The sequence below is a fragment of the Amborella trichopoda genome, chromosome 12 (genome assembly GCF_054954075.1).
Source record: "Amborella trichopoda isolate Santa Cruz 75 chromosome 12, AtrichopodaSantaCruz75HAP2 v2.0, whole genome shotgun sequence".
Classification (NCBI taxonomy): Eukaryota; Viridiplantae; Streptophyta; class Magnoliopsida; order Amborellales; family Amborellaceae; genus Amborella; species Amborella trichopoda.
This window is the reverse complement of record NC_142347.1, coordinates 45442619-45460389: the sequence shown is the minus strand read 5'-3', so window position 1 is coordinate 45460389 and position 17771 is coordinate 45442619. Positions and strand designations below refer to the sequence as shown.

At 33.5% G+C, this 17771-nt stretch overlaps 1 protein-coding gene across 1 annotated transcript; it reads left to right on the top strand.

The window, feature by feature from the left end:
* Window positions 1-4838: 4838 nt before the first annotated feature.
* On the top strand, window positions 4839-10176 carry LOC18435434 (glutamate receptor 2.7). Its single transcript, XM_088852653.1, has 4 exons — window positions 4839-6202; window positions 6312-6624; window positions 7653-8059; window positions 9480-10176. Exons 1-4 carry the CDS (start codon window positions 4856-4858, stop codon window positions 10041-10043), a joined length of 2631 nt encoding a protein of 876 aa, XP_088708779.1. The 5' UTR covers window positions 4839-4855; the 3' UTR covers window positions 10044-10176.
* The last annotated feature ends 7595 nt before the right edge of the window (window positions 10177-17771 follow it).

Genomic DNA, 17771 nt, shown 5'->3' with positions numbered 1-17771 from the left:
TACTAACTATGGCGACCATGGCATGTAATAACAACATATTGTAAAAGGGTGTGGTTTGTATAAGGTTGACGCTCTAAACAATTAACGTAGGGCGTATTTTGAAATAGTATTGGAAATTAATTTTTTAATAATAAAAGCATTTTTTATGGCTTAAAAATTTATTTTTATAAACTATAAAATTTAAAGTTTTAAAAAATAGTCTAGATCAAACAGATCTATAAATGCTTGAAAATATTGAAAATTGATGCCCAGATAATGTATTACAAAATGCACTATTTCCCATACTTAAAATCCATTTTTTTTCATGTTTTGTACATCTCTAAGTGGAGATATTGATTTAAGGAATCTTTGACATAAAAACAATCTCGTCTAGTGAAGTTTATAGGTGTGCCCTAATTTGATAATTTAAGGCTTCAATCTTATATAAACTTTTTCCTTTGCAATGGAAAAGAGTATCCTAATGGGTTACTCAGCTCCACTAGACGAGTAAATCTTGCATAGCGTGCTATGGTGAGAGCAAATTGTATGCTTGCTCCCTCGGTCAAACAAACTATCTTCAAGAGGATTTTCTTTTTCGATCCCAAATCTCATATAGGGTTCTATTTTAAAATTATAATTATCAGATGTGTGCTTTCAGATAAAAGTTTGAATTTTGAGTTTTTAAACACTCAGATTGATCATCTAAAAATTAGAGCATGTTTATTCAATTTTTGGGATATTAATTTTTTGTACACATAGAAAAAATATTTTATTTTTCTTTTTTGTACTTTAATTTTTGTTTTTAATTTGACAGCCAGGTTCACGAGATCCACCACTCAAAAATTGGGGTCCTCAGTACTCCTATATAGGTTGTTTACACGAGGGGAGGGTAGAGGACATTTGGCTGGCGGGAGCATAAAATCAGTTGACACCAAACTATATTAAAATATTAATAATTTACTCAATTGGGTAATGAAATCAGAAGTAAATTAGAGCTTGTGGGGTGGGAAGCGTGCTTTCGGGGAATATAAGTTTTTAAAATTTATTTAGGGATTGACATAGGCTTTCTTCAGTAGTAGAAGTTTGTTGTATATCACTCTACAATTTAAAATTCTAAAGAAAAAAGAGAAATCAAACACGTTCTAAGACCAAAATTCAAACTAAATGAAAAAATAGCACGTTATAATGGCAACTATTTCGTTGTTTGATCAGCCATATTGGTCAATTTTGAGGAAGGTGGAAAAAAAATTTATCATGGATATTGGGAGTGCGCTACAGCAGCCTGCTGGTCAATGCCAGTCAAAACTTGGGAAAAGAAGGAGAGTTGTGTTAGGTGATCTGCTAGTGTAAAACTTTACTGCAATTTTTTATGAATCTTGAATCTATGTAATGGATCATTCTTCAGTAAATTAATGAATTCATGCGCAAAATTGGAAATTATACCATGTTTAATCACATTATAAATTTTCAGAAGTGCTAGTATGACATGCATTTCATGAAAAGTAACTGACAAAGTATCGTTAATGCATATAACGAGTATCATGTGCTTTTCAACTTAATGATATGAAAAACTTGAGGCATTTTCCTTTAAATATTTAGCCCAGTTGATTAAATACTCCCAATTGGCTAATTTTACATCCATTGGATGAAGTTGATTGTGACATCCTCGTTATATATATATATATATATAAAAAAAAAAAAAAATTAGCCAATTGGGAGTACGAATGTAAAATTAGCCAATTGGGAGTATGGATGCACCTCAAAAAAACATCAAAAAATGTAGTTTTAATGTTGAAAAACCCTTTGATTGAGCATCTCGACATCGAGATGTATGACCATGAAAAATAAAAAGATTTTAAGTCTCAGAATTAGTGCATTTTACAACATATTTTCTACACCGTCCATTTTCAAGATTTCATATGTTTATAGATCTACTTGAATTTAACCATTTTTGAAATTTAAAATTTTATAATTAGATATTCAAATAGATTTTGAGACAATCCTGAGAACATTTTACATCAAAATTATATTACATGATAGAATTTGAAGGTGCACCGTACCTCTACAGCTACGGATGCATCTGTATGCCAACTACACCCTATATATATATATATATATATATATATATATATATATATATATATATATATATATATATATATATATATATATATATATATATATATATATATATACACACACACACACACGAAAAGTCTTCCCAACGCCCATAGGCGAAATAAACAGTGATTTCGTCTACCCTCATCACTGTACAAAGTTCATCGCACAGTCACGATGTAATGTTTCATTTTTTTTTATTTTTTTTTTACAAATCGAAGTGATCTGAAATTTGGATGGTGTGTACATGTTAGTGAGGCACACCTAATAAAAATATAAAAATAACAATTCGTGAATAAAATAACCAAAATCCCCCAAAAAGTTTTGGGGGTATTTTGGTTACTTTTTTCATGTAAAATATTTATCTTTTGATATGTTCTTAGGTTCATCTGTTTTTTATGAACACATGCTCCAAATTTCAAGTCATTCCGATTAATAAAAAAAATGAAAAATAAAACACTACCGGACAATCGTGATCGTGCGATGAACTTTGGACGGTGATGAGGGTAGGCGAAATCACTGTTTATTTTCACCTATAGCTTTATTTCTAAAATTAGAATTGAATAAAAATGCTAAGAAACTAGTTAACTATCAAAATAAATTTAAGGGTATTTTAATTATTTTTATTTAAATATTATTTAATTATTCTTATTTAGTTCATTTATAAAAATACACCTACGCCTTAAAATTCAGATAAATAACTCATTTAAATAAAAAGAGAAAGTTACAAGACTAATTATTAGCCGTTGGATTTGGCGTTGTGAAATCTCAACCATTGTGCACCTTGTGCACCTTCCACGCATCTACATAATGTAGACCGGAGAATTTAACCAAGAGGAAAATTCGTTGCACTTTCAAGAAAGAACCGAGACTGAGAATTCCAATTGAGACAAACTAGATGCGACAAAAGGGAAGGTGCACTTAAAAAAGAAGATAATGTCTCCTCTAATTCCATCAATCAATATGTAATTTCATACCATTTGATGCTCTGCTTCAAAACTACGCTTTAAAAGGTCACCCAAGGTTCAGTGATAAACCATTTTCCCAGTCTTCAAAGAGATGAAAGCCGGTTTTCTCCTAAGTGTTTTGAAAGAGATGAGGGCTGGTTTTCTTTTGAGTTCTTTACTTCTAAGCCTTTTCCATTCCTCTTTTGGATTGAATGAAGATGGGTTTAATGAAACAAAAGGGGCAAGAGATGTTAGGGTCGGGGTGGTTTTGGCTATGGATTCATTGGTTGGAAGAGTGAGTAATAGTTGCATAGCCTTGGCCATTGAAGATTTTTACAATGAGCACCCCAACTTCGACACTAGACTCACTATTTCTTGGAGGGATTCAGGTGAAGATGTTATCAAGGCTGTTTCAGCTGGTAATCTCTTTCTCTCCCTCTATCCCCTATATATATATATATATATATATATTTAAATTATTTATTTTTTATACAAGAAAGTCATGATTATTATCAACCATTGAATTGAATGTAAAATCTGATGGGTGATGATATGTCACTAATTGAGTATAAAATTAAAAACAAATTTTCTCAAAAGCTGTGATATATTTTAATATGTGAGAGAAAATACTGGGTACTTTGAGAGGGGAAAAGACGTCCTTAAGCCGTCTAAGATGACATCTAATGGCTCGGGGGCTGTGAATTTTCCATACAAAATGAAAAAATGAATATATTTCCATTTTTTTGTTCTACTTAACATTTTTCATGTACGTGACAAGTTTAGCACGTGATGCCTAAACGCAGCTATGCAAGTACATGAGGAAGAATGAAATATTGAAAAAGGCAAGTGCATTTTGCTGCTTCTTAAAAAAAATTGGAATGCCCCATCGGGTCCTCTCAATCATACTCATGGCTCCGGACCAGTTAGAAAACAAATGGTGAAGTCACCTACGTATAAAATATACATGACTCAGATTCTAAAGTTGAATGGATGGTTGGGATGACTTCAGAAATAACATTACAAGTTAATTTCTGAGCGTTTAATAGCTCAAACTATTTTATTTTATTTTTTATTTTTTAAATCATTTTATGGTGTGAAATTTGGGGTGAGAACACTTCTCAGTAGGATGTACCTTTTAAATATCAAGAAAAATGGGAAATTTGCATTAAACCCTTAAAAAGAGGTTTTCTAGGCACTTTACCACCCTAATTTTTCTTAGCATATTTTTCTCAAAAATCAAGTTTTATAGCAAATATCCCCCAAATATAAAAATTTTATTTTTTAATGAAAATGCCATTCCCATACATTAAAAATCATTTTTAAATCCAAATAAAAGGAAATGTTCGATCGTGGTTGTATATTGTCGGACCCATCCATTCTGTCGGACCGAAATTGTACGTTGTCGGTCCGCTTATTCCAGACACAAACAAATGCCGGACCACAATTGTAAAACGCCGGAACGATCTCTTCCAAATGCCAGACCACCTCTTCCAAACGCGGGACTGTCATGGTGAAGTGCCGGACCGCTATGTTGAAGTGCCAGACCGTATTTTAGTCTTGTTTTTTTTTTTTTGATTTGGGGTATTTGTTAAGAAACATGGTTTTGGAGAAAAAGTCACTAGAAAAAATTAGGTTGGAGGTAAATTACTTATAAAGTGATTTTTGAGGGTTTTATGCAATTTTCCCAATACAAATAAGTATGAGGAAATGTATCATTCTTTAATAAACGGTCTATCCAAACAAACCCTTAAAATTTTAACTTAGTTTTACTTTAATTTTTAAATTTTTGTCGTCCCACAGGCGTAGATCTCATGAAACATGAGAAGGTGCAGGCCATCATAGGTCCTCAAACATCAGGTGAAGCTGAATTCCTGGCCAACCTTGGAGACAAATCTCAAGTCCCTGTGCTCTCCTTCTCTGCAACTTCTCCTTCTCTCTCCTCATCCTATACCCCGTACTTTGTTCGTGGCGCTGTCAATGACGCGGCTCAAGCCAAACCCATTGCTGCTCTTCTCAAAGCCTACGGATGGAGGCAAGCTGTGGCCATATGCGAGGACTCTAAATTCAAATCAGATTTGTTTCTATATTTAAGAGACGCCCTCGAAGAAATCGGGTCTCGCCTCCAGTACAAATCCATCCTTCCCACCTTCGCATCAGAGGAATTGATCGGTCAAGAACTGTACAAGCTTATGACAATGCAAACCAGGGTTTTCATCGTTCACATGTCATCTCCGCTTGCCTCTCGATTATTCCAAAAGGCTCAAGAAATCGGGATGATGAGTAAGGACAATGCCTGGATCATTTCTGATGAGCTCGCGGGTTCATTAAGCTCCATGGATCCTTCAGCCATAGCCTCAATGCAAGGGGTCTTGGCAGTGAAGACATACATTCGGAAGTCCCAACGTTTGGCCAATTTCATAACTAGGTGGAAGCATTTTTACAGTGCAGAAAATACTACAAAGTTCAAGGTTCCAGATTTAAATGTTTTCGGACTAAGAGCTTATGACATGACCTGGGTTCTCGCGCTTGCGGTGCAGAAATCTGGTACCACAGCCCTCCCTTTTCAGCAACAAAGCACAGAAGAAGAGATTGGGAATTTTACAGATCTCTCAAATTTAGGAATTTCACCTTCAGGTCCAAGTATCCTCAGAGCCATCTTAGGCACCACATTCAAGGGCTTAACCGGGGATATCCGTTTCATTAATGGAGAGCTCAAAGCTTCCACATTTCAAGTAATTAACATAGTTAAAGAAGGTATAAGAGTGATCGGCTTCTGGTCACCTGTATCTGGCCTATCTCCGGTCGCTGAACGAACACAAGAGAATAAGAAGAAGGGCTACACAGCTAACATGGCCGATCTCAGGCCAGTAACGTGGCCTGGGGAAACAGCAGTGGTCCCTAAGGGTTGGGTGATCCCCACAAACAGTAAAAAGTTAAGGATTGGGGTTCCCATTAAGAGAAGGTATCAGGAATTCGTGAAGGTAGAAAGAGACCCAGCTACAGGTCGACTGCAAGTGACCGGTTTCTCCATCGATGTTTTTGCTGCAGTCATGGAGGTTTTGCCCTACTCTTTGCCATACGAGTTTCTTCCATTTGCAGATAGTGAAGGAAATAGCGCAGGGAGCTACAATGACATGATTAACCAGGTTGTTCAAGGGGTAAGTCCATATTTCACATAAGATCTGATTTTCAAGTGGCTCCCTTCTATTAGTTCTCTTGACATAATTTGTTTCTTGTACATGTATGTGCATTGTGGATTGGCAATAGAACTATGATGCAGTAGTTGGTGATGTCACTATTTTAGTGAGCCGTTCGAATCAAGTCGACTTTACGCCGCCATACTCCAGTGCAGGGGTATCGATGATAGTACCTCTGCAGAAGGAGAAGAGAACCAAAGCTTGGACTTTCTTGAAGCCATTAACATGGGAGCTCTGGGTGATCACTACATGTCTCTTCTTCTTCATGGCATTTGTGTTTTGGGTTTTGGAGCATCGGATTAATGAGAATTTTCAAGGGCCACCGATCGAGCAACTGGGAACTGCTCTTTATTTCTCCTTCTCAACTCTAGTCTTTGCACAGCGTAAGAACGCCTTTTCAATATTATTTCTTTTTGGAAAATTCAAATACTTTGTAATTGACACTCTGATTTATTTTCTTCCCATTACAGTATGAGCCATCATAAAATTAAAGTGGACTGTTCCGTAAATCTCTTCATGTTTTAATGTCCTATATTTATTTTGAAACTTGTGAAAGTTTATCTCAAATGCCTAGAAATCTTATACTCAATCACAGGCCGATTATCTACTAGGATTCCATTCCCCAACTCTCCATTTGTATCATATATAGTAGAACTGGTCCATAGATACGTATCAAGTCAGCAAGTTTACTTCAAGCCATGTATTGTACCAAAGATTTGACAGTGAATATCTCGACAACTGTTATGATTCATGTAGGACAAGATCCCACACATTATAAACACTTGAAAAATCTTAAAAATGAACGGTGCAAAATTACATGATGTACTATTTATAGGTCTCAAAACAACCTATGTAGACTTCTCTAGAGTAATTTATATGTCCCAAAAAAGGGTGCAGTTGGTGTACGGATGCATCCGTAGCTGTAGAGATAAGGTGTGCCTTCAAATTTAATCATGGTATATAATTTTGATGTGAAATGTTTTTAGGATTATCTCAAAATCTATTTTTATATCTAATTATAAAATTTTAAATTTCAAAATTGGTTTAAATGAAGTAGATCTATAAACATATGAAAATATTGAAAATGGATGATATAGATAATATGTTGTAAAATGCACTATTTTCTGATACTTAAAATATTTTTATTTTTCATGTTCATACATCTCGATATCGAGATGATCAATCAAAGGGTTTTTCAACATTAAAACTACCTTTTCCGATGGATATTTTAGGTGCATCTGTAGCTCTACATTATAAGGTTGCAACCTTATATAAACTTTTTCCCCCGAAAAAATCCTTCTAGAACACACTGCATTTTTTTCTTTATTTTTTATTTATTGTAAATTTTTGAAGTTTCCCCTTCCAACAAATGCTATACTCATTTCTCTAACTTGAGTTGCATATCTTTTAGGTGACAGAATAAATGGAAATATGACGCGCTTTGTGCTCGTCATATGGTTGTTTGCGGTACTTATATTAACAAGCAGTTACACTGCAAACTTGGCCTCCATTCTCACAGTAGGGCAGCTGCAACCTACTGTTGTAGATATTGAAACTCTGATAAAAAATGGTGACTACATTGGATATCAAAATAACTCTTATGTCGAAGGCCTTCTGGTAAGGTCGGGCTTCTCGAAGTTGAAACTCATGCCTTATGACACTCCCGATGAATATGCTGAAGCCTTGTCAAGGGGTAGCAGCAATGGAGGGGTTGCTGCAATCTTTGATGAGGATCCCTACATACAACTATTTGTCTCTTCTCATTCTCTTGAGTATACCATGGTGCGACCAATTTTTAGAACTGGGGGCTTCGGTTTCGTAAGTTCTCTTTTATCTCTCGCTTCTTTCTTTCGATCAAATCTTTTTCTTGATATCTCTATATGTGTGTATATGCGTGACTCCATTGCAATAATAGACTCCCCACATTTTATGGCTAGGAATACCTTTCATCTTTTTGTACAAAAAGTCAATAATCCCCATTGAGTACCTTTATTCACGCACAGGATTTGGTGGTCCCATGGGACCATGAAACTACGTTGTTTTCCAGCTAAAAATATCAAGTAATATAGCTTGCCTCTTCTCTAAGATCAATTCGAAAAGGAAGTGATTTTGGAGTTCAAGAAAATACTTCAAATCACTTTCTTGTACAACGATGATTTTGAATCCATTCGAAAAATAATCATATCAGTTGTTTTAAGAGTCCAAAATATTTTTTATTCATTTAAAATTTCTCACAGGGTGAGCCTTAGATGATTTTAAATCCTTCATATAGTTCCCATGATCATCTATACAGAGTTCGCAAAATCGAACCGGAATGGTTAACATGACATGTGCCTAGAAGCTATTTAATCGGCCTAACCAGTAAACCGGCCGATTCAACCGCTCTAATCGGACAATTGAAAATTAATGGATTTTATATTTTCCAAAGGCTATTTTTCTAAAATTTTCAAAAAAAGATGGAAAAATATAAAAGTTAGTATCAACGACCAAAACAATTTTTAATCCTTACCATAATGCAAAGAATATTTAAAAAATGTATTATAAATTAAATTATTTATTTTTGAGAATTTATATACATTTTTTTCAATTTTTTTTTAAAAAATACCAATTGATCGCCCTAACCGCCCAAAACTGGAACCAGTCAGTGGCCGGTTTCGATCTAACAGGGCGATCAGCGATTAGATCGGGGGATTTTGCGAACAATGCTTCTAAATTGAGCTTTTTATGTTCTTTTCCTTGAAACCTATGAGTTTTTAAAGCAAGAAATGGTTCTTAAGCATTCTTGTTTGACTACACATGATTAGTGAGTTTTTTAATGCAAGTGTTTCCTTTTAAATATCAGTATTATGGAAATTTTACGCTAGTGGATTGGCCATATAGCCCAAGTTGGATATGAATCATAAATGCTTCATTTTTCACTTTGGAAAAAGTTGTAAGATTGAACACATTAAAATGTAGGATATTTGTTAACACTTTCTCTGAAGTCACTCAGACTCCTGCTAATATTTGGCTTATAAGCAGACATGTCGGTTTGGGTGAGGTAGGTCAATTGTTCGAACCCATCAAGTTAATGCTGAAAAGCCCTAGCAAATCGATCATTTCTCTGAATGTTTACATTTGAACTCATACAATAAATACGAGTATTTCAAGCTTTATCGCGGATTTTTTCGTGCTCTTGCTAGGTTAAACGATCCTCTTGATATCTACCTTTTTAACGTATCTTCCTGTCACAACACAGGTGTTTCCGAAAAACTCCCTATTACTTTCAGACATTTCCAACGCGGTCCTAAACATATCAGAGGGAGGCAAGATTGACTCCATAGAGCGGGCATCGTTTAGGAAAAGAAGCGTATTGCATAACAATACCTCAACTGCTCTCAGTCTTGATTGCTTTTGGGGCCTTTTTGTCATAGTTTGGACCACTTCCATTGGAGCCCTAATGATCTTTTCCATTTCCTTTTGTCATAAAAGAGCAACAGGTGAAACTACAATGGCTAATCAGAGCAAATGGCAGAGAATCAAGGCCATGGCTTGGCGCTTCGATGAGAAAGAACTCTTGTGGCATGTGTTTCAGAGAAGAGAGAGTAGAAACCGAGAAATGGAGCTCGATAGAGATGGCAGACCGATAGCTACAGATAGTGCTTCGAGCTTTTATATGGATGGAGAAGTGCACTTTACTGATGACAACATCAGGTGTTGTAGCGCCTCAGACTCTGGTGATGATTCTCCTGCTGCCGTGCCAACCTCAACCATGGAAGAGGGTCATACAAATGCCCAAGGGATGTGTGGTCCATTTCCATAATATAGAAGGTTTTTTTATTTCTATAGTTTTGTACATATGATTTTTAGTATTTCAATATTTGCAGGATGGATGCTTAGGTCACTGGCGAATTAGCATGTATTAGTACCTAAGCCTTCCAATTCAACAAGAAGCATGAGGTGTGAGTAGTGAAGGTGGCTGGCATGAGATTCTCTCTCTCTCTCTCTCTCTCTCTCTCTCTCTCTCTCTCTATATATATATATATATATATATATATATATATATATAAGAAGAGATGGTGTGGATTAAAAGAAAGCAACGGTCAATTTTTCACCAAAAAAAATACAAGAGTCCGCCATGGATATAGCATGTCTGTTACGGTTTTCATGCAAAACTGAAAACCGAATGGTTCTACGAGAGCCGTTGTTGGATAAAACACTATTCAAATTTGCCCATAGACATTTTTAAGACTATTCTATATATATATATATATATATATATATATATATATATATATATATATATATATATATATATATATATATATATATATATATATATATATATATATATATATATATTGAGAAATGATCATATAGGACCTTCCTCCACCCATGCGTGTATGACCCTAAAGAATCAACATTAAATTTGATACAGATATCTAAAAAAGTCAAATCCTACACTCATGTGATAACTTTTCTATAGATCCATGTCAAACTTAATGATGATCCTTTGGGGTCCTACACATATGGGTGGGGGAGGATCCTCTTTCTCTGTATCTGTGTTTGGGTAATTATGTTTGTGAGTATATATGTCAACAATATAGTTAGAGGGGGCCAAGAAAATCCAAATTGAAAAAGTATAAAAACGTATTACTTATTGTTAGTACAAAAATGTCACAATCACTCTTGTCTTTTGAATTTCAAATATGGTGATTTTAAGAGTATCATTGACTAAACTTAAAATCAAAAAAAAAAAAATCTTCAACTTTAAGACAAATTCCAAGCCAACCAATTTGACATATAGTGGCTACCAATAATGATAACCTCTTGTAATAAAAATAAATAATATCATAGCATGCAATCCCATTTAAACCATAGGAGTCCCTCTTGAGCTTGACTTAGAAGGTCACTTTAGAAGTCACCAAAGAAAGTTGTCCGCTAATGGGCGAGTTTTTGGGACAGGGTGAAACGTAAGAGCCCGCCTATCCAACATGGTTTACATACAATGCTGGCAATTAATTAGGTTTCCTTCTAGCACATCTCTGACTGTTCATTGCCTACAATGGACGGATGTGATTTCGCTCACCATTAATTATTTTGTATAGACTTTGACTGAACTCCTGGTTGACTTTAGATGGCTGCGAAAGTGATATTGAAGTTAAAAACGTTTAAATTTGGGTGAGGCATATATGAAGTGCCAATCTTATGGTGAGTGCAGTTCTAAATTTTGTTGGAAGATGGAGTTCAAGTGTGGAAAAGCTGGCTTGAAATCTATGTATAATCCGAATTATGTAATTTAAAGTTTAAAAAATAGTAAGGAACGAACAAATCTATAAAAACTTGTGAATCTTGAAAATCGACAGTCTAACTTGTCATAAAATACAATATTTTTAGCACTTGAAATTCTATTTTTTTCTTCATATCTATACATCTCTCGGTTGATATGATCAATTGAAATATTTCCAATTTCGGAACATTCTTTTCTACTGGATCTAAGATGCGCATCTTATTTCTATAGTATAAGGTTGCAACGTTACATAAACTTTTTCCATCAAGTTTTCTTATATACTTGACTAGGAGTGGATTATCTCCATTAAATGGGTGTGGTTTATACGGGGTGCCCATCTTAAACAAAAAAGCACAGCACCTTCAAACTTTTTCGAAAGATGGACCTTCGATATTGGAAACATTTACAATTGGAGGTGAGAATTGATCCTATTCAAATTGGAAACCTAAATTTCAAACCCTATTCAGATCCGGGTATGGATCCAAAATCCAGATTCATACCTAAAAGTCAAGTCCGAATTAAAATCTAGATCGGAACCGAGTGCTGGTGTATCCAATCTGGATCTGACCCAAATCCAAATTCAAATCCGACCCAGATCCAAATTCAGATCCAACCTAATTTTTAAATAGTAAATTATATATATATATATATATATATATATATATATATATATATATATATATGCGGTTTATATAAGGTTACAACCTTAAACAATCCAATTAAGGTGCACCTCCAAATTTTATCATAACATGTAATTTTATTGTAAAAAATACTTAGCATTATATTAAAATCTATTTTCATATCTAATTAGAAAATTTTAAACTCCAAAAACAATCCAATTAAGGTGCACCTCCAAATTTTATCATAACATGTAATTTTGTTGTAAAACATACTTAGTATTATCTTAAAATCTATTTTCATATCTAATTAGAAAATTATAAACTCCAAAAATGGTTAAAATCAAAGGGATCTATAAACATATGAAAATCTTGAAAATGGACGGTCTAGATAATATGTTGCAAGATGCACTATTTTTTAGGCTCAAAAACTTTTTTTATATATATATTTATACATCTTGATGTCGAGATGATCAAATGGAGGATTTTTCATCATTAAAACAACCTTTCCGATAGATTTTTAAGGTGTATCTATAATTCTACATTTTAAGATTGCAACCTTATATAAACTTTTCCCATATATATATATATATATATATATATATATATATATATATATATATATATATAGTAATGATCCTATGAGACCGTCCTACACCCCTGTATGTAGGATCCCAATTGATCACTATTAAATTTAGCATAGATATCTAGAAAAATCAAGTCTCACACCTGTGTGATAACTTTTCTAGAGATCTGTGTTATATTTAATGGTGATCATTTTGGGTCCTACACATAGGTGTGGGAGGGTCTAATAAGATCTTTACTCATATAAATAAATAAATATATATATATATATATATATATAGCAATGATCCTATGAGACCGTCCCACACCCCTGTATGTTATTAAATTTGGCACAGATATCTAGAAAAGTCAAGTCTCACACCTATGTGATAACATTTCTAGATATCTTTGTTATATTTAATGGTAATCCTTTTGGGTCCTACACATGGGTGTGGGAGGGTCTAATAAGATCTTTACTCATATATATATATATATATATATATATATATAAAGATACTACAAAATGCCTATAAGTGAAAATAAATAGTGATTTCTCCTACTCTTAATACCGTCCAAAGTTAGTCACACGATCACGATTATCCAGTAGTATTTTATTTTTATTTTTACAAATCAGAATGACCAGAAATTTAGAGCACATGTTCATAAAAAATAGATGAATTTATGAAAAATATTTGACATGAAAAAGTTTGATCAAAATACCCCTGAAATGTTTCAGAGGTATGTTGTTCAATTTATTTTTTACGAAGTATTTTTTTTATATTTTTATTAGGTGTGTCTCACTAAGATGTACATATGCTCTAAATTTCAGATCATTCTGATTTTTAGAAAAAAAAAATGAAAAATAGAACACTACTAGACAATCGTGAACGTGCGATGAACTTTGGATGGTGATGAGGGTAGACGAAATCACTGTTTATTTTCACCTATAGGTGTTGGAAAGAATTTTATATATATATATATATATATTATGTTGGTGTATATAATGCAATAATTAGAATGGACCATTTTTCACATTTTTTGGGTTTTTGTGTTGTTGTTGAGTATATTCTTATAGATAAGGTATGTTTTCCTTCTTCTTCTTTTATAGCAGTAGTTTTAGGATCAAATGATATTCAAATAGAGGTTTGGAAGACATTGACATATCTTGGTTGATCATATTTTTTAACAAGCTAGATAAATGAAGAAAAAGTATTGTGGTACCTATTTACAAGAAAAAAGAAGACATACATAATTATACATACTATCGAGGTATCAACTTTGTGAGCCATACTACGAAGCTATGTGAGAGAATGATTGAACAACAACTATGACATGACATGAATGTATCAAAAAGTCAGTTTGGTGTCAAAGAGGTCAAGAATTGAGGCCATTATGCTATTATGGCGATTGATTGAGAATCCTAAGAAGAAGAGGGGACCTCCACATGGTCTTTATTGATTTAAAGAAAATATACAATACGGTATTTAGAGAGTTAATTGGGTGGGTGTTGAAAGAAAAGAGTAAATACATTGACATAGTAAGAGATATGTGTAAGGGGGCTCTAACCGGTGTTCAAACCAATGGTGGAGAGACAAGTGAGTTTTCAATAACAATAGGCCTACTTTAGGGGTCATCGTTGAGCCCAAATCTCTTTATTTTAGTTATGGACGAGTTAACTAGTCATTTATAGGGTGAGGTACTGTGCTGTATATTTTTTACGGATGATATAGCTTTGATTGATGAGACTAGAGACCGTGTCAACACAAAGTTAGAACTTTTGAGGGATACTCTAGAATCAAAAGGATTTAAAACTAGCCACGCTAAGATAGAATATGTAGAATACAAATTTAGTAATAATAGGAGTAAAAACGAGGAATTAGTTAATATTGTAGCCCAGAAGTATCTAAAAAAAATTATTTTCAGAATAAATACATCTAAGGGAACTTTGGAGTGGTTTCAATAGGTGTAAGATGAGGGAAAATAGAGTTAGGTGGTCTGGTCATATGCAGTATTGAGCTAGAATAACACGCGTTAGGAGTGGCTAATTGGTTCAAGTGAACGGCTCTAAAAGTACCAGAGAAAGGCTCAAAAAGGAAATGGATAGATTCAATGAGAAGATATATGGTGACTAATAGTTTGATTGAGGATATGGCCCTTGATAAAGGGGAACAGTAGAACAACATTCTTATAGTTGATCCCCAATAGTAGAGATAAGGCACAGATGATATGATGATGATGATAATAACAATAATCTTATACCTGAGTTATAGTTCTTATTATTGGTTAATGTAATTGTTGTGTTTAGTATTATTGTTGTTGTTTCATTGTAAGCTCCTAATAAAATCAATGTATGCTTTATGTTGTGACAGCAGAATAAGTCTTGATGTATTTATTAAAAATTTAAACAAAAATTTACAAGATTTACCTAAATTATGCTTGGTAAGGATATAAACTATCATTCTTTGACTTTAATATATTGTTACAATAAGTTATATCATTTTTGATAATTTGTATTTTTGACCCGGTTATCTGCCTTCAATTTTTGGAATAAAATCAATTTATCACTAATATTTTTATTTATTAATAACTTATAATTCCCTGACTTGATGACCATGGTGGTGTACAATGCATAATTAGCCACGGCCAACATGGTCCCTGGTGGCGTAGAATGCATAATTAGCCTCGGCCAACATGGTCCCTTGTAATCGACTAATAATCTCAACCTTTTTTTTTTGTTAAGGTGATTTTCTGTTTTCGTTAAAAATGAAAAACAATTGGGTGAGTAAACTGTTTTCGTTAAAAATGAAAAAGGTTGTAAATAAATGTTTTTATTTATTAATAAATTATAATTCCCTGACTTGATGACCATGGTGGTGTAAAATGATAATTAGCCACGGCCAACATGGTCCCTGGTGGTGTAGGATGCATAATTAGCCACGGCCAGCATGGTCCCTTGTAATGGATTAATAATCTCAACCTTTATTTTTTTTTTTGGGTGAGTAAACTGTTTTCGTTAAAAATGAAAAAAAATTTGGGTGAATAAACCGTTTCGTTAAAAATGAAAAAAGTCGTGGAGGTGAGAATGAAGTCAAAGACCTCAGCATGATGCACGTCAATACTACCACCAAAGCATTATGCCATTCTCAAAATAAAGCCTTTATCACGTTCATATTACCACTAAGCCTTTGGGTCAAGCGGATAATGATAATAAGGGTCAATGGTAGGTGTGGTTTCTATTAGGTTGCAACCTTAAACCATCTAAATAAGGTGCACCTTCTATTTTTATCATAATACATAATTTTGGTATAAAATATTTTTAGGATTATCTCAAAATCTATTTTCATATCGAATTATAAAATTTTAAACTCTAAAAATGGTTAATATCAAATAGATCTATAAACATATGAAAATCTTGAAATTAGACGGTCTAGATAATATGTTGCAAGATGCACTGTTTTAGGGACTCGAAATCTTTTTTTTTCATATTCATACATCGCGATGTTGAGATGATCAATTAGAGGGTTTTTCAATATTAAAACAATCTTTTTCGATGGATTTTTGAAGTGCATATCTAATTCTACATTTTAAGATTGCAACTTTATATAAACTTTTGCCTTTTGCTATTAAAGGAATGAAACTTAAAATTTAAGATCAAGAAAATTTAGGGGTTAAAAAGGCGTACGTTTTTTCAAGTCAACCAAAAGGAACGTAGATGAATAGGCGTGTGGCACGCAATTTTTTATCCCAAGCTTTCCTCTTTCGTTTTTTTTTATTTAATTAGGCAATTTATCAAAACAATAAGATGTTATATTGTGGCGTCCCGCCACCCTAATTACCCTAGCCTTCAACTCTTTTCTATTTTTCTAATTGTAAACTTTGAGGAAAAGTTTCAAATGATGGACAAACCACTTCAAAAAATCTGTCTGGAAGTTAAATCAATTAATTTATCGATAAATTAATTGCTGTTTAAAAATTATTTCACTTAGGCACAAATCTAGAACATATGCCAAATGATATATTTTATAACAAGATTTATTTTGATGGTAAAATGAAATCGTTTAAATTGATTTTTGACACCCTTGAGGCATTGGTGGAGAAAGGCGGATATGATTAATTGCCAACCAATAATGGATGGCTCATACTCTTAACGATAGAACAGGTGCATATAGCACAGCTGTGTATGTAAAGCCCATTCCCACTGGAGCATACTATACATTACAGTCTTGAGGCAAAAAAGAACTTAGGAGGATCTTCTCATTTGAAATTTTGGGATCAACCTACGAATCACTGGATGATTGTTTATAAAAGAATGAAAATGAATTCACTTCACTCCAATAATTGAACGGGCCTTATTCAATTTTGGGATGATATTTTTTTCAAGCATATAGAATGTGAGGTTTGTGATGTTTGACTTTCTTTTTTCCTTTTCTGAAGTTTCTCCCTACATTTAAAAACTCATCCCCAAAAATTTGGATTCCAAAAATACTTGAAACTTTTAGCTGATGTAATAAATCGACAAGAGTCCTCCCGTGGGACTGCATATCATTTGGCAACATACTGAAGCCTTAGTGGAAGGGTGTGGTTTGTGGAAAGCCGAGGCTCTAAGCAATCAAAATAAAGCTGTTATGAGAAATGTGGTTTAATACTTAAAATATATTTTTATATTTCATTATAAAATTTAAAGTTTCGTACGGATAAAAACTTGAAAAATTGATGATCTAAAAATGGTACACTATTTTAAAAAATTAAGATCTATTTTATTTTTTTCTATGTCGAAAATTTAAATTTTATGATCTAAAAATGGTACACTATTTTAAAAAATCAAAATCCATTTTATTTTTTTCTATGTCGAATGCGGAGATGATGAATTTGATGATACTTGAGCATCAAAACGACCACTACTAATGGAATTGGCTCTAATTTTGATTGTTTAAAGGCTCAGATCCGATCCATATAAAAGTCAGAGTGGCTTAGAGAAAGACGAGTCGTTCAACGCGGGCATTCCGCGGTGGGCACATGGCATGGCCAACCACTTCTCACAAGTTGACCCTCTCCCTCTCAAAATCCTACCTTCTTTCTT

What these genes read in the sequence shown, in the direction of transcription:
- LOC18435434 (XM_088852653.1), top strand. Translation starts at nt 4,856, where the DNA reads ATGAAACATGAGAAGGTGCAGGCCATCATAGGTCCTCAAACATCAGGT. An exon ending in AACTCTAGTCTTTGCACAGC is followed by an intron (nt 6,625 to 7,652) that starts GTAAGAACGCCT and finishes CATATCTTTTAG; the next exon opens with GTGACAGAATAAATGGAAAT. An exon ending in GAACTGGGGGCTTCGGTTTC is followed by an intron (nt 8,060 to 9,479) that starts GTAAGTTCTCTT and finishes GTCACAACACAG; the next exon opens with GTGTTTCCGAAAAACTCCCT.